The 18,731-nt window shown below is 30.0% G+C and overlaps 1 protein-coding gene across 4 annotated transcripts; it reads right to left on the bottom strand.

Annotated features, from left to right (window-relative positions):
- Positions 1-188: 188 nt before the first annotated feature.
- LOC133688530 (uncharacterized) lies at positions 189-6,186 on the bottom strand. 4 transcript variants are annotated; one of them, XM_062108034.1, is made up of 8 exons: positions 6,093-6,186; positions 3,403-3,472; positions 3,161-3,287; positions 2,709-2,822; positions 1,867-2,065; positions 1,705-1,750; positions 1,428-1,503; positions 189-845 (listed from the first exon to the last, which is right to left on the bottom strand). In XM_062108034.1, the coding sequence occupies exons 2-8, from the start codon at positions 3,457-3,459 to the stop codon at positions 532-534; spliced, it is 933 nt and encodes a 310-aa protein (XP_061964018.1). In that variant the 5' UTR covers positions 3,460-3,472; positions 6,093-6,186; the 3' UTR covers positions 189-531. The 4 variants fall into 4 exon arrangements, with proteins under 4 accessions (XP_061964018.1, XP_061964020.1, XP_061964017.1 ...); XM_062108036.1 differs by having other exon boundaries at positions 3,161-3,240; positions 6,093-6,184; XM_062108033.1 differs by lacking the exon at positions 6,093-6,186 and adding an exon at positions 3,912-4,065.
- Between the last annotated feature and the right edge of the window lie 12,545 nt (positions 6,187-18,731).

Genomic DNA, 18,731 nt, shown 5'->3' with positions numbered 1-18,731 from the left:
ATCTGAACTTTATCTGCACTTAAAATCAATAAGTATTCAATCATCAAAACTAGACATGGATGGCATTTGCAGAAAAAAAATCTTCTTGGTACTAGAAGGGTGGGACAAGGGGCCCTAATGGAACTGGAAAAGCTAGGTTTATAGACTTCATGAGGATGCAGACCAATGGCAAAGAAGAACAATAAAAATGACTCCAATTGTTTCAAGATGCCATTCTCAACATATACTGACAAACGTTTTCTACATAGATATCCTTTTTGTGTTCTGATAATAAATTCAGTAACTTGAAAAACCTATCCAGAAAACCCATCAGCTTTCTCTTCCATAAACTGAAAAAGGTCCTGGGGATGGTCTTGAAGGGAGGTTAGAATTGCAGCAGTCTAATCACAAAATTCCGCGGCATCCTCGATTGGAATGATCACCTTGCTAGATAATTATGTCCTAAACCATGGGATTCCTATTTGTCCTGGTTTTTGTAGCATAATTCCTCACCATTTTGTTTCTATATTATTAGGGCTGTTTTACAGAAAGTTACAGCTCCAATTCATGATTAGATTCATCATCCTCTTCTTTTTGTTGTAGCTGTTCTTCTTCAATTAGTTGCAGTTCCAGTTGATGACTAAATTCATCACCAAAATCATCATCTTGCTGTTCATGTTTTTTGTGCTGTGGTTGATGTTGTTGCTCATCTTTTTGAGCATGACGTTGATTCAGTCCTGTTTGCTGATAAAACACTTGCCTTTGGACATTCCAGTTCTCTGTGATCCTCTCAACTTCATCTCCAATAAATTCCCTATCATCTGATATATGCTGTATGTTTTGGACATCTACTGCCTTGTTTGCTTCTGTAAAAAAAACAAACAAAAAAACAAGCAGAAGTGTGGTAAATTAAATACGTTATAGATACTGAAAGAATTTTGAAAGGGAAATATAAATTGGGAGACTCCATGATATCTGGACCAAGCATATTTAACATGGTTTGGTTATTAATAACTGATATGTGCTTCAAAGTTTATACAGCACCATAAATGATGCATATAAGAAATCACAGAGAAATTTTTGGGTTGAGTGTCAAATCGACAATAAGAATAAACACAAACTGTTATGGAAATAACTAAGCAATCAAATATATTTAGAAAAACTCAACCACCCCGACCATTTATCCTAGTAAAAATTGGAGCATAACCAAAAATTCAACAATTAGATAAATTCAAAAATCACCGACAAGTAAATGTAGCTTCTTAGTGTTAAAAAAAAAGTGAATTGATAAACTAGTTTCGCATCTGGTAACAGCTAAAATCACTAGCTCTGCTGGGCAGTACAGATACAGGTATATTAAGGAAGAATACACATGTTATTTTCACGATTTGATGCTTATTCAGTCTATAACTTTTAAATACAGATATGAGATGGATAAAAGAACATACCTCTGATGGCATGTTTCTTCGCCTCTGCATATTCTGTTGACATTTTCTTGAGCATCTCTAAATCAAATTCCATACCCTGCAGATGCAGTTCAATCCACAAGCTTATTCAGGGAGAAAAAAAGAAGAGGAAAACCATGGCACCAACTGTGAGCATTGTAAAATCATTATACCTACAGGTAACTATTTTCAAAACAGGAAAAGAAGGCGGGGCCTATTTGCAACTATTGATCTAGTGGAACCTAAGTAAAACCTTCACATGAGGAGTTATGCAACATACCATGTCCATATGGAGGAACTGCTCAATCCGAGTATCATCAAATAACCTGTTATAAAGAAAGCAGTGGAGCAATAAGAGGATCCATAGAATATTTTGAAACCTGAAACCTGACTAATCATGCTATTAGATTGGAATATATCATATCATTTTTAGGAAACATACTTCTTATATGCAACTTGCACACGAGCGTCTTGCAATTCTGTGAGTTGGTTCACTGTCTCACTAACAGAACCTTCATGTAAGTCCACAAACCCAAAGAGAAACATGTTCTTTTCTAGCATCCTTTTGACCAAAGCAGGTACTACTTTTATTCCATGTTCTTTTGCATTTATAACAAGGGTCTTGAGTTTCTTCAACTCTCCTGTCAGATAACAAGAAGAAATAAGATGGTGAAAAAGAGAAGGGAAAACAAAACTTCAGCTAATCATAACTTCATTATTACTATCATCACTTAATTCACCTCAACATGATCAAGCATGATCAAGAGCAATAAAATGCTTCCAAATGGGGGAGAGTTCACACAAAGAAAAACCCTTAAGCATGTTCACTTTAAACCTAAAAGTCCAACCAATGAAAAAAATTAATCACAAGCAATACAGTGCAAAAACCCTGTTTGTTCATGGCTGAATACAAGAGTGGCCCCATAAAGAAAAGAATGGAAAAGATTATTCATGACACCAATGCTGATGAGTTAGAATAAGACCTAGCAGAAGTAGTTTGTCTGAGGTAACTTCCAATTTTAATAAAATATTAGTGTGCCAGAATCATTCAAAACAACCAAAAGTCACACAGTAATATGTAATCAATTAGTTCTGGTAAAAAGAATCAAAGAATTAATTTGAAAGCCAAATTGCACATCACCTGCCATTCAGATAAGCAACAAGGAAAATTAGAGCAAAAGCTTCATAATATGGCATGGCACATAGCTCAACCACATCATAATAAACTAAACCTCAAAATTAAGTACATTAAAGATAAAGTTTATGCAGAAAGTGCAGATATACCAAGAGAGAAGTAGATTTTGAAAGGAGGCTTGAATGGTTGAGTCTCGTAAAGACAGTAAAGGCAATACAGGCCTCCTAGCCTTTGTGATAAAGAAGAAGTGCTAATCATGTGACCTGCAATTGATTGCATGTTGGTTAGCAAAATTTGCATTAGAAATGGAATTAAAATATCCTTAATTTACTTTTAAGGAGATAATCATCTAAATTCACTATGAGCATGGTAAGATTAAACAAGCTCTCGCTTAAATATGTCTCAAGAAATCTGATGAGAAAGCAACATGATCCAAAAACTATCCAGCCCCAGATGGGACTTGTCCATTATCGGAAACGGGCTTTATAAACTATAACCAGGGCAACAATTTTTAAACTGAAGAAAAACTCACGACAACTGGATTCTAGCAAACATTATTTGCTTCAATGACAATACAAAAATCAAGTCGGTGAGAGCTCACCAATTGTATGAGCATACAACGACTGCATAAAGAAGGCCAATTTGGTAGGAGGACTAGCCTCAAAGATGTAGGTAAACTTCCTGGAAAGCCATACTCTTTTCATATCAGCCAAAGTTGTAAACTCACCCTAACAGTTCCCGAACACCACAACAGTTAAAACAATCAAAACATAATAACCCTTCCTGAAAAACAATAGCTAAACAAAATAAAAACAGCCCAAAATAACAAATCCAAGTAAATACCTCAACAAATTCATTTATAAGCTCATCAATGTCCAACTTGAATGGAGACAGATCCATAGCGCCAGAGACTCTTCAAATATTAAAACACAAGGACAATATTAATTCCAGTAACCCTTTGGAAAAACAATATCAACAAGAAAAATAAGAACCTAAGTAACCATTGAGTTCATTTTCAAGATTTTAAACGGAGAAAGAAAGCAAGAAAGGGACTAAATTCATATCTCTAATTGAACAAGAAGAAACCCATGTTAAGAATTGAATAAGCAATATCTTCGAATGAGCAAGCACTGAAATACACTTCTAGAAAGGATAAAAAAAGAGGATTTTTTGGCCATAAAAGTCCTATCTTTATTTGAATAATCTTTCTTTCTATGTTAACCCAAAAAAACAAAATTAAAACAGAGAGAAACCATAAAAAAGACAGAAAAGAAGAGAAGGTTTTTGTGGTGCTTCGGTTTTAGATTGTTTCAAACGATGATGCTAATTTTCTCATGTGGAGTGTTTTTTACCTTACTGGTTATTGTCCCTAATTGAATGTTTTTCAACCTCCATCCTCTAAAGTGGTTGGATCCAAGCAAAGTCGAGACGCATCTTATGCCACAACATAAAGCCGCGGTTCCCGGGGACGAGAAAATAGTCCAGCAAGTTTTTTTTTTTATTTTAACAAATTTTTTTTTTTGTCTTAGAATATAATATATCACGTTTAACGTAATATAAGAGGATACTAATCTTGCTTGGGCAATTTATTTTACGTAAATATGTTTTAGTAATAATCCATAAGTGAAAATAAATAAAAAATGTGGATGGTTAATGTTCTAAACAGGAGGAATCATAGAGAAGTAAATACTAAAATCCTTCCTTCTCACCTTTAGATTTGAGGTAACTATGGAGGAATGTTTTACATGATTGGTGAAAAAGATTCAAATACTTGTAGTGTATTTGCAATTTAGAATCAAAGAAAGCAAATAATAAAGAAACCCACAAACTTACGAGGAATAGTGAGACTGATTTCAAGTTGAAAATTCGAGCGTGGCCCTAATCAAAGTGCGTGAAATTTTATTTTTTTTTTATATTTTTAGATTATTTTAATATATTTTAAAATAAACATAACTGAATAACAGTAATTATATTTTTAAAAAACATGAAGCTCAGCGACCTGCGGTACCATCTGCTGGCAGCGTTAATGTTACCTCAATTTCCAAGCAAGGTGCTTCCTGCTATAGATGTTTTTTTTTTAAAAGATTAATGTTGGTGTTCGGGTTAGTTTGTATGTATTTTAATTAATTTTACGGATCCTGAAATTAACGACAATGTAAGACTCCAGTAGCTATCATATGAGCAAGTACATGGTTCGAATCTGAGACCGCATAGAAAATAAACCTCTTAATCTTAAATTTTTACTATTATTATAAGATTATTAAGTGAATAAATCTCTTAATTCTAAATTTTTATCGCTTCTATGGATGTTTTGATTTTGTCATTGTGGGAGAGAGCACATTTTTTAAAGATAATCAATAAATAGTCAATAAAATTATATTATACCACTGATTTTGTTACTGTAAAACACTGTCGCACTAGTCGCAAGGAAACTAGCCAAAAAAAAGGAAAGAAATTCTTGCATGCTCTTTATAAAGCTCACGGAGACTGTATATGTAATAATCAAAGATGATTGGGAATGGCATTATCGACGTTACAAAAAAAAAAATGAGACTATCAAACTAAGGAAAAAAAGGCTATAATTAATAATGCTTCTGCTGCAGAGCTAGACAAAATAGAGCTGGCTGATGGCAAATAGCCTGGCAGTGGCAGGTACAAGTCAAGCATAAATGCTTATCCAAATGTTTGATTACTAAGAAAAATCTCCATTTTCTTCATTCTAGCTCTAAATTTATCACCACCGCATAACTGAAAAAAGAAAAAGAATACTTAAGACAACATATGAAAAGCAAAATGGGATTGTTGTTATGAAACGTACTCAAGAATCATTGTTTATAGACTAGCTAAGGCTAGTGGCATTAGTCGAAATGGAAGCCGAAAACTTTAATTAGTCTTGTGTGTGCTATAGACTCCATTGTTCCTCACTCACCATCGCCCATGCAATCACGACAGAGTCAAGATTCGGACAGCAACACCCTTCGAGCAAGATGAGCTTTTTCCAGTTGTTCAGTTTGGTAAATTTATTGTCTTCTGCGAATTTAAGTTTTGCTTGATGATTTGAAATAGGAAAAATGACATTGCTTCTCTGTTTTTACACTCTGTTCTCTCACAATTTACATTCCACAATCCACAGTCTATAAATTGAGTAACACCTTCTCCTAAAAAAACCACCAGCAAGTTTCCAAATAGCCTAAACCAAGAACAGCTTCACAGATCTATAGCAACTCTATCAACTTTTGAAATTTTAATTGATTTAAATCAGCCCAGTTTTTTTACCGGAACGAAGTAGAATTACTGAAACGATTAACAAAGGAAAAGACTTGCAAAGAAGTAGAATTACTGGAACGAACTCAACAAGGGATCAAACTCAAGCAATTAAAAGTAATTGTCTATGATGATTGGTGACCATCTCTGTGTCACACACTCAAGTAAGGAGAGAAAAGGAGGAGAAAGCAAGGAATGGGACAAAGAACAGCCGGGGCTAAAAATCCCTTTCCAGCAAGAAAAATTCAATATAAGCAATTAAGTATTACCTGTTGATGAATAGTGATTCAGTGAAGATTGAAAAGGATGCCGTTGATGATGGGGAAAAAAAGGAAAGCGATGTTGATGAAGAGTGAAGACTGAAGAGAAAGCTGTTGAAGTGTTTTTAACAACAATGGCTAGAAGCCTGAAATACGGCAGTATAGTTTTTTTCGTTAAAATCATAAAAACGGTTCTAAACTCGTGATTTCACTCCATTTTATTTATTTTCGAGTTTTTAAAGTGATTTTATATATTAAACATATATTAATTTATAAAATTATAGTCAACTTATAAATTTAATAATATTAATTAAATGCTACGGTCAATTTTTAAATTACAAATAAAACTAAAATTTATCAGTATTTTTCTATAAATTATGCACAGTATAGTTTACAAGTATAACCATTTGAAAGTAAAAAAAAAAAGAGAGAGAATATACACTTTGAGGTAGAATTGTATTTTCACATGTTTATTATACAATGTAATTACTCACTTGCACTTAAAAAAAATGAGAGGTATTTTTGAATTTTTACTTTTTGTATAATATAATTACCGCATAACCCTTTGGGTTAACTTTTTTGGCCCTGAGATCAAGGGACATTGTAGGTTTTCTAACCTCAGTTTTCTTAAAAAAATTTCAGTTGACTCAAGGGTGTTATGACTTTTCTATAATTCAAAAACAAAAGTGGATGAGGTGTGCAGAGCACACGCCAACAAGTGAAAGGCGCTCGCGTCCTTTGAGCGGAATGGGTGATGCCTCCTTGTGGTTGTTGGTAGCCTTCCACTGCGGCGACCAAAACATCGCGCCACTCTTTTTTTTTATCATTTTTCTTTTTTCATTGTATTTTTCGTTTATATCCCTTGTTATTTTCTTTCATTAGCTTTTATACCAGATTTTGTTCTCATTATTTTAATTATTATTTTTTTTCTTTTTAATTTTTTGATGATTAAGAATTTTATTGAAATTTTTTTTTGGTATTCTGTATGATCATCATGGTCTTATGACTAGAGTTGTTGGTTTTAAAGATTAGCTCTATTTAATTTCGGTCTTTTTTTTAATTTTTTAATTTTATCCTTTGATATTAGATTATTGAGTCTTGAATTTTTTTTTTAAGATTATCTATGATAATGAGATAGTCAAGTTAACACAAATTCATTCAGGTTATTATTATTTAAATATTTTTTATGTTAAAAAAATTGACCTGCTTAGTCGTATAACACGTGGGGGAGGGGGAATTAACTATAACTAAAATTGATCATTGTTTCAATGTAACGCGAAATACTGTTCAATGTGGATTGCATTACAAGCCATGCCTGCTGGCCGCATCCCGGGTTGTAGCCACCTGGCGCTCGGTCTACCCAGCCTTGGACGTTTAGGCTGCCAGCCTGTGTGTTGGGCTGACCAAGCATACACGTGGCGCTAAGGCTCTACCTTAGTGTTAGGCACACCTCTGTACGCACGTGGCGCTTGGGCTGCCTGTTTGGGGGCTGAGCACATCACAGCATGCACGTGGCGTTTGGGCTGCTTGGAGGCTGGGCTGCGCTAGGCACGCCCCATGCCTACACCCTACTTGGGGACACCTAACGCTTGAGTCATGCCGCTGGACTCAAGGGGAATGGATCCGGCGTCAAGACTCATGATGAATGGGTCGAGTGTCAGGACCCAATTATTATTGGGTCCTCCATCAAGACCTAAGGTTCTTGGATCCTAGGATTCTAAATACTATTATTTTTTAAAAAAATATTATTTTTTTATTATAATTAATATTATTAATAAAATAATTAGTAAATTTCAAAGAAAATATTAGTATTAATATTGAAAACATATTATTATTTGTATTATAAATTTTTATAGTATTTTTTATAAAAATAAAAAGTGAGCCCGCGACATAGTATTATTAAAAATATTCAACAATTCAAGGTATTAATATAAAAATATTATAATTTGTGTTGTAAATATTATTATTTCTCTTATAGCACAAAGTATTCATATAAAAAATATTATTATTTTTTTATTAGATAAAGTATTCTAATCAAAATATTATTATTTTTCTTATAATTCAAGATATTCATATCAAAGATATTATTATTGGTGTTATACTATTATTATTTTTATAAGAATTCAAATTTTTAATATAAAAAAATATTATTATTTGTGTTTTCAATATTCTTGAAATTAAAAATAATATTATTTGTGTTATGAATATTATTATTTTTACTATGATCAAAAGTATTAATATTGAAAATATTATCTTTGGTGTTATAAATATTATTATTTTTATAATATTGAATATTATTAATAAAATAATTACTAAATTAGAAAAAAAAACTTATTCTTAATATTAAAACAACTATAAATTTGATTTGAAATGTAAAACTAAAAATTACTACTATTATTATTATTGTCATCATTAATAAAATTTTAAAAACTGTTATTATTATAGAAAAAAAACTATATAGGAACACGTGATGCTTGGGTCTTATCTCAATGCTAAGAACACGTGGCGCTTGAGCTCTTGCTTAGGGGCTGGGCACAACCCAGCGCATATGTGGCACTTGGATTGCTCTAGGCGTGACCATGTTCGCGCCCCACTTAGGAATACCTGGTGCTTGGGTAGTACGAGTTGACCCAAGAGAAATGGATCCAGCATCAAGACCAAGATAAAGTAGTCTTAGATCATGACCTGATTATTATTTGATTGCTGTTGATGGTTCGGACCTTTATCTTTTTTTCTTTCATTTCTTTTTAATCAACATGACAACATAGGCAAATCCATTGCTCTCGCATGCTACCTTAACTACCTAAAAGAAAAAAAACTAATTTTGAAAATCATACCAGCATTTTAATAAATGTAATTATTATTACTATTATTTTGTGCATTGGAGTGTCTGTTAAGACTTTAAATTATGTAATTTAAGGTCTCACAATATGGATTTCAATCCTCTCATGTTCTTAAAACATGACCGGTCATATTTCAAGTCCTGCCATTTTTTAATTCATTGATGGGTTAAATGAGATAAATAAAATATTAAAAAGTTAAATTATTATTATTATTTCTATCATCAACCAGACCATGATCATTCAATTTAAACTTAATGATTCAGATTTATTAAACATGATGGTCATTTCAATAAGTTGATAATTATAATAAAATAAAATTCTTAATTTTTTTATATATAGTATTTTATTACTTTCAATTAAAAAAAATATTTAATTAGGATAGTGAATTCACTATGCATCTGGACTCAATGTATTGTAGGCGATAATATTATAATTACTATTTTCCCCTAAAAAAACCTCATTTGCATAGCTTCTAGGAGCAGTATTATAATTTCTCTAGATCAATCGATCATTATTATTATATTGACTGGGATCAAAGATATTTTTCTTACTCTTTTTTGCATAATATAATGATTGGGATACCCTTGAAATAAAAAAACAACCTAACTTAGATTTAGAGGTAAATTCATTTTTTGCTTAAAAATACATTAAGAATTTAATTAGTTACACTTGGAATCAATTTTTTTTAAACTTGGGTCTAAAAGCTTACTCGTCTTTTCATTGTGGTCTTTTTGTAATTATCGTTAGTTCAAGACAGGTGTAATTTTGTATTTTCAAATGACTAGATAATACTTTTTGTAAAAAAATTGTTGGCGATGTATACTCCAACGTGTGATACCACTCAGCACACTTAAAATGACACGTGCAACAATGTTAGGAGGCAGAAATTGTCCATCCATGGTGGCGTTAAAAAGATCATGACATCCTGGCCCTTTCCAATGTGGTGGCACATGTGATGTTCTGTATGATGGTTTGATTCAAATATCTTTTTATTTTCTTTTTCTTTCTTTTTTCGCCTCAAAAAATAACCTATCCGACCAAAAACTTCATATTGTCCTTTTGTATTGTTTAGATTTTTAATTTAGTTTTTTTTCTTTTGATTTTATCTTTTTAACAAATAACCTCTTTCAATCTTATTCGTAGATTCATCCCGCTAATGATATTTAATATTTATTACCAAACGAAGAAAAATTTATTTCTCCTTCATTCCCCCTCTTCCTTGTCTAAACAACGGAGGGTAAAATTTTTCCCCTCCCCTCCTCCTCCATTCTCATCACTTCCCCTCCCCTCCCGTCGCATGTTTGACAACTCACAATCACAAATTAATGAAGACGAAGCAGAAAGGTTTTGCAGCTTCATTTTAAGGACTTTTTGTAGGATAAGCTAGCGACAGCGAGGTCCCCCATGTTAGGCCATCATCATTACTGCTTGGGATCTCTCTCATCTGGTTGTAGGGGAAAAGATACATAAGCCTTTACAGCCACTATTTTGGCTAATTATACAGGCAAGATTAAAAGCAATTATTCATAATTAAGAACTAGTTTATATGTGGCTTTAATGGATTACTTGGCCTTTAATTTGGTAGCTCATACGTTTTTTTCTTCTTCTTGTATATAAATTTTAAAAAAATAATATTTTTTTTATTTTTTAAAATTTATTTTTAATATTATTATATCAAAAAGATAAAAGAAATAATTTTTTTAAAAATAATTTTTTTCAAATGTTAATAATACACAAGTTAAAATTCAATCCCAAACACTCCTTAGATGATCAAGAAACTACTTTAATAAAGAAAATCCTATTAATTTAATTAAAAATCAAAATAAATTCATAACTAGATTCATTAATTTTATTTTATTTTATTTTATTTGAAATGTGTTCTATCATAACAATTTTATGTTGTTTTGATGCTTCTTAAATTCCTTTTCTTCTAGAAATTGATCCTTCCAAATTCGTGCCTTATACAAATTGAATTTTATAATTATACAATAAAGTGAAATTAAAAAAAAAGCAAGCAATGATAGAAATAACACCCAAATTTTTTTATTCAACGCTTATACTTGAAGAGAAAGTGCTTTTGAAAAAATTTAATTTAATTTAATTTTTTTATTTGCTTTGAATTAATATATTTTTGGTGTTTTTAAATCATTTTGATGCGCTGATATTAAAAATAATTTTTTAAAAATAAAAAATATATTATTTTAATATATTTTTGAATAAAAAACACTTTAAAAAACAATTATAACCACGCTTCCAAATAGTCATATTTGCGTGAAGACCACAATCAGAGAAAACTGAAATTTAAATGCCTAATTTTTATTTTTTATTTTATTCGAGTATCTAATTATATATTTTACTTATTTTAGTAATTGATCTACAAACATATTTAAGCATCAGCAGGGGAGATCGTGAGCATATTTAAGCATTGCACCTCCAATGCTTTTATGTGCAGATTACGTGATCAATTCTATTGATTTAGCTTAAAACTTTTATAGAAAAATATATTAAAAACTTAATGTATACTAAAAAATAAAACTATCTTAATTGAAAATATAATGATAAATTAACATATAAAGGCTACATGATCAATTCTAAGGATTTAGCTATGCTTCGGCCAGATCATTTTTTTAAATATAAAAACAAAAATATAAAGACATCCTAGATGTGTTTTCTATAAGTTAAAAAACAAAACAAAAAATTATGAACGCAAAACCTGCTACATATTGAACGAAACCTTTTTAGCTATTGAATTGGTGACATATTTTTTAAATACTAAGAGGACGATATATTAAATCAATCTAAGTTAATATATGTTAATCTATAAAATTTACAATTCTGATTATAAAATTGTAATAACTTTTAGAAATCAAATCAAACCAAATTATATAACCCAATTCTCAATCAACACAATATTGTGAAAGAAAAAAAATAAAAAAAATATTAAAAGGAGGCTTAAGTCAACTCGGGTTAATATATAAGACTTGCAACCCGAGTCGTGATAACGAATAACCACATAGCAAGCAAAATGAAAATGATTTTGAAGTCCAACTCTCAATTAATCTAATGATGGACAAAATAAAAAAAAATCAACCTAAAATGATAAAAATAAATTATTTGAGCTAACTAGGGTTAACTTACAAAACCTTATTTTATTTGGTGAAATTATTTTTTATTTAATTATATAATAACAAAAATAGATGCTTGTAAAATTAAGTACCAACCAAATATTAAAATATTTGTTTGAAACTGCGATAATCCTATTCAAAGAAAACCAAAACAAATTAAGAATCACAGTTCAAAATTAACAAAATGTTGAACGATGAAATAAAAAAATTAAAAAAATCAATGTTGAATGATGAAATAAGGTGGGGATGAAAGAAAAAAATCAAAGAGAGAAAAAAAATAAACCCAAAAAAGAAGCCATTAAAGTCAACTTAAGTTAATATTCTAAACTCGCAACATAGTCATGAGACCGGGATAATTATATAAAAATAAAAACAAAGCATAATCCTCAACTAACTCAATTACCAATCAACTCAATTTCAAATGAAGAAAATGAAAAAAAAAATTGATTTTATAAAGAAGGACCAAAAAATGGTGACTTGTGTTAACTTAAGTAAACTTGTCAAATCGTAACCCAGGTCATAAAAATAGAATGATCACATAGAAAATAAATTTAAAAACATTTCAAAACCTAATTTCCAACCAACCGATATTGAAAAATAAAATTTTAAAAAAACCAACCTAAAAGACCTGAGTTGACTCGTGCTAACTTGCAAAACTAACGATTTAAGTTATGAGATCAGGATAACCACACATAAAGCAAATAAAAAAAATAAAAAAATATCAATTCCCTATTAACCAATTGTTGAAATTGAAACAAAAAAATTAATTTTTTTAAAAAAGTGCACTAAAAAAATTATATAAGTTAATTCGAGCAAACCTTTCAAACCTGTAATTTAGGTCATGAGATCAAGATAACCCATAAAATAAAAATAGCAATTATGAAGGATTAAATTGAACAAACAATCAAAATTTTAAAATCAGATAAAAGAAGAAAATTAAAGAAAGCAATGCATGAAAACCAAATGAAAGAGAGAGGAGGAGGAAAAAAAGTTGTTGGGAACGCACCTAACCCCATCAACGCCGCGTGCCAGCCAAAATGGTCGACCTTGTCGAGATGATTCAAGAGAGATCGCAACAAAAAAAAAAAATTGGTGGCCAGAGGAGGTCAGACGCGCCTTGAAAACGCCACAACTCTCCTCACTTGCTGACCTGCACAATTCACACGCTATCCATTCTTTCTTTACTCATTCTATTTCATCCTTGCTCTTGTTTCATTTTCAATTTTTGTACCTCAAGCCTTAATTGTCTAATAATTGAATTTTATTTTATGAAATCAAGTATTAACTGCATGCCGGAATTCCTGATACCTCATATATAGGCAACCGAAACAAACCGCTGAGTCTAATTCCAAATAAATTCAATATAAACGGATCAAATAGAAAATAAAAAAGTTGTCTAATAAAAAAAAACAATTGAGATGAACATTTTTTATTACTCGTTCAATTTTGTCCTGGGTACCGACAAGAAAAAAGGTCTTAACATTTGTCCAATCTTCAGATTGTTTTAAATTTAGTCCCTTGGAACTTTAGTTGTTTTTATTCAATAAAAAAATATTTAATCTTAACAAACCGAGCCAACAAAATCTTTTCTTGACACCATGCAATCCCCCTTCCTAGCTAGCCAAAACAAACCACCAAGACTAATCCTATATAAACACAACATCAAAGAAATAAATTGAAAAAAAAAATTGAGTGACCAAAATTAAAAAAAATATTTTTTTAAAGAAAGAGAAAATATTATAGAATACTATTACAATCCTCATTGTCATAGAGTTTTTTGCCATAAGCTTTAGGGTATTTTTTATATATATAATTATAACAATTGTAATGCAATATCAAGTCACCTCGAATAATGAACCATAGGCAGAGGGTCAGTAACTATTTAAACTCAATTTTTTAAGTGATAAAGAGGAACAAAACACCCCAAGACAGGTAATCAATCTTGGTGAATTAATAGACACGTGCATCTTCCGTTGACTTGTTCTCCTCATGAATGAGTTGATCAAGCAGCAAATGTTATAATAATTTTATAAAACTGATTAATTAAGAAGAAAATTAAAGGAGCTGGCTGGCTGGCTGGCATGAGAGGAAGCAGCTAGAAATTGGGAAGGGGAAAGACAAACTTGTGGATTAAAATCACATAGACAAACCTCCGTTCCAATCGTGTCGGGCATGTGTTGTGAGTAGAGAGAAAAGAGCCAGTGATATACTGACAAAAGAGAACATGCATTTCCATGCAACTGTCGCCATATATAAACACATGCTACACGTTACATCCCTTTAGCTTACTCGTAACCATTCATGTTTTTATCACATTTTTTAAAATATATTTAGTTGAATGTATGTGATGATGTGTTTTTAAAATTATTTGAAAATAAAATTTATTCCGGAAGATACAGTCAGTTTATTTTATGTAATTTGCAATAAAAAACAAAAGAAAATAAATTTTAAAAATATAAATTATTTTTTTGGGTTGCTATATGGTCTTTAATATTTTTGAATAATTCAGTAATTATTCAAAAATATATTTTTTAAAAATAATCTATTAAACAAAAGTAGAAAATAATTATATATTTTAAATTAAATTAAAACATTTAAAAATATTTCTTGAATATCTGAAATTGCAACACTAAAAATTATAAGTTTCTTATTATATTTTATAAAAATTGAGAGCAATATAATTTACATGTAAAGGCTAAATCAAGCTTTTCAACATTTAAAATACATTTTATACATGAATCATTATAATATGAGATTTTCAACATACCATAAGATTGTTTAAAATCCTCCAAATGTCTCTTTACTATTAGAATTTCGTCAAATTGATCAAGCCTCTTTAAACAATTTGGTCACATTGAATTGTTTACTTTCAATTTTTGGTTACTTTAAACCTCCCATCCATTTTTATAAGTGAAAGTCAAGTGAACCATGCATAAATTAATTTATAAAATTTGATTTATTGATTTTTTTTTAATCCTGAGATGAATTTAACTTTTTATTAGAAAAATATTTAAAAAATATATTTAAAAAGTTATTAATAAATACCTGTAATTCCAAAAACAACATCCATGAAAAAATAAAAAAAAATCCATAAAAATTGAAAAAGAATTTTCAACTTTCATGTTTGGATTTTTATATATATATAATATAGTTTATTGTTAAAAAAATTTAATTTTTATTTTTTAAGTCATACACAAGGCACTTACCAAGTCCTTGATTTTGTCAACTAATGTCTCAGAATTAATCTAACAAAAAAAAAATAGATGGGAGTTTTAAAGTAAAAAAAAAAAAGAAAAAAAAAGTGAAGGGTTCGATGTGACTTACTATTTAACCAAATTTTAATAAAAGAGGGATAATTGGTGTTTTTTTAAATGTTAATTAATTAACGGACGAAACCTACAGAATCTAACAGAAAGACCCATTTTCAAATAGGCCGAAGTTCTTAAATGATTTGAAGTTCAAAAAATAGTTCGGCCCATCTAGCCTAAAAAATATCATGAGAGTAATTAATGGCGTGATGGTCATTCATCTAATTCATCTAATAGTAATGAAATCCTCTTGTGTAATTGACTAGTAATTATTGATTCCGTTAGATTAATGGAACGATGGTTATTCATCTAATAGGATTACTTAATTATTATGGTTATCCCTGCCGACATGAATTTTAATTAAAAACACGTGTCAAAAAAATATATTTAAAACCTAAACAAAAAAAAAAAAATGTTTAGACAACACAATTATTTATATCAATTATATGATATGTGCTTCGCCCGCAAGTTAGATAAAAAAACCTAAACAAAAAAAAATAATGTTTAGACAACACAATAGCATTTTAAAAAAAGAAAAAAAATCAATCTCAAATGAGAAAACCCAATATCAAATTATAAAAACAAAAAAATCAATATCAAATTATCAAATTAAATATTAAAGGTTGAATTTAAAAAAATAAATATAAAAAAATAGCACCTGTAAGCCCAAAAAATTACATTAACCCGCCTCGGTCAAATGGATTATAATTTTCTGTGCATTTCGCTCCCAAACACACATGAGCATGAGCATGTTCTGCCATTGGAGATGTAGCATTGTAGCAGTAGATATTTAAAAAATAAAATAAAATAAAATAAAATAAAATAAAAGGAGGACTATCCATCTATTCATCCAAGTATCCAACCATGGTGGGCAGGTGATTTAATTATTACTCTACCATCTAAATTAGCACATGTAAAACTTTTTTTTCTTACCTGCATTCGTACAATTTCTTTGATTTTAATCGCAGTGAAATAATTAAAACCATAGGATCTATTTGTAACTCGCCCTTCATCATGTAAACATGCAGGAGGCCAATGCCACCATTTCTCTACCAGGCAGCACAAAGAAACCATGCACCCTAGAAATGTTGATCGAAAATAAAGATGGAAAACATTATTATTATAGTGTTAAATCAAATCAAATCAAATCAAATAATAGAAGGTTTTGCCGATGAAAAGATGGGGGTTAGCAAAGTGATTGCCAGCTATATATTACATCGATCCTTATTATTATTCTTAATTAGAGTTGATAATGAATATATAGCATCTGATAAAGTTTTTACAATATTTATACTCAAATAAAAAATTATTTAATGAGCAAGAAATTTAGATATTCATACATATTATTATCTATTATTCAATATAAAATAAAATAATAATATATTTATTTGAGGTGTATATATGTTAGAACGATATGCATATGTGTGTGTATATCAGATATTTATACATATTATATCATATTCAGAAATATAAATATTATATATTTATATGATATAAATGTATATATCTTAGGTTAGATTTGGATAAATTTTTATAATATTTATACCTTACTTATTATTAATAGAATAAAATAACTCTAAAAAACCCACTCATCTGCATCAATTCAAATCAATACAAATGAAGTTCGGACGCCCACGTTAATCTTCGCTAATTTAGCCAGGTATTAAAATACAGGCAGAGATGTCCAACAATACAGGCGAGGCCAGGCAGACAAAGCGACCTCCGTCCCGGGAAAAACGGTGTCTTATCAGCACCCACACATGTTCCCATGGTGGGGTCACCCCCTCACATGCTTCCATGTAAACACGAACTTCATTTAAGGTTTAATTTAGGCTCAATTCAACTTTAATTTAGGGTTTCCATCAAGTCGAACTAATCCCACCTGCAATTCTGGAGTATTGAGTCTCACGCTGTTGAGATATTGAAGCCAGTTGAAAACGAATATTTTGGACCGATGCATGTATATGCTATGTTATGTCTCTTGTTTAATTGGAAAACGTTTTTAGCAACGTAAGTTTGTTTTCGACAAATTTCTCTTTAGTCCCTATAGTTTAAAGTAGTTATTTTGGGTCCCTAGTTTTATTTTATTTAGATATTGATAATTCTTGTTTGAAATCTTGCATGGTCCTTTGTATTTTCCAAAAACTAAAATTCACTCATCATAATAATAATAATAATAATAACTATGCAATCAGATTCCTATGTGATTAATTATATATATAGTTTTTCTTTGATGTAATGTCTATTACTATTTGCGATGCGTTTTTTCAACTGTAATCGCTTGTACGGTATAATTATTGACTCATTACCGTTATAATCATTCCGTTTTATTATAATCCTTAAAATTACAAAATCATTACATTATAGGACTTAATATATTATTTATAACACGTTGTTAATGTATAAAAAATCAACATTATCATGTATATTAATTAATGATTTCAGTCAATATCAAGCACTAATGCTACAAGAATAGTCCTAAGCCGATTTCATTCCATCGCTATCATGAATATAGTTAGATTATAAGTCGCGCATTCACATGGATATATGTTGATGCTAATGGTATTTTTGTTTGTTTGAATGATATCAATACATTAATAATAAAAAAAAGACAGGGACTTACAAGCGCCTTTATATTCAGAAAATCTTAAAACATTGATGAAATATTTTGTCGGCATAAATAAAATAATATTATTGGTATAAAAATTATTGAATGATTTATCGATAGAAACATATAATTAGAAAGTCTCTCGTCGCTGATGTCATATTTATCAGTAATTTCACGGTGATTTTTATGGATGGAATTCCGATGAATACTTCTATCGGTAATATTTTCGTCTCACTAATGGTTTCGCCAATAGAACAAAAATATCATATTATGTCATTGATTCTGTTGGGCTGGATCAAAACAATTAATAACTCTTTAAAATTCTCTGATGAAATGGTTGATCATTTACCGATGAAATTTTCATCGGTCTTTAATTTTTTTTAAATGCTATAAAATAATTTTACAATGGCATCAAACTACATCAAACAACTAATTTAAATTGAAGAAAATTTTTTATATAATGTAAAAAAAATTTACAAATGTTTATAAAAATCAATTGAATTGAAGAAAAAGTTTTTTTTATAATAAAATCAATAACAAATGTATATATAAATGAATTAAAAGCTCTAGCTGTAGGTCCGCAAGAGGGAGGATAATGACTGGAAAAAAAGGTATGCCTCATGCTTCTCCATGATCTCCTCTAGGTTTTTTTTTTGTATCATATTTTGTCTTCATTTCGGCCCTCAGAGCACTAACCCGTTGTTCAGCTAACTTCTTAATGGTTGGTGATGGTTAACTCGAGCTGGATTATAGAGTGCCTACAG

The sequence above is a fragment of the Populus nigra genome, chromosome 3 (genome assembly GCF_951802175.1).
Source record: "Populus nigra chromosome 3, ddPopNigr1.1, whole genome shotgun sequence".
Lineage (NCBI taxonomy): Eukaryota > Viridiplantae > Streptophyta > Magnoliopsida > Malpighiales > Salicaceae > Populus > Populus nigra.
This window is presented reverse-complemented; position numbering and strand designations above follow the sequence as displayed.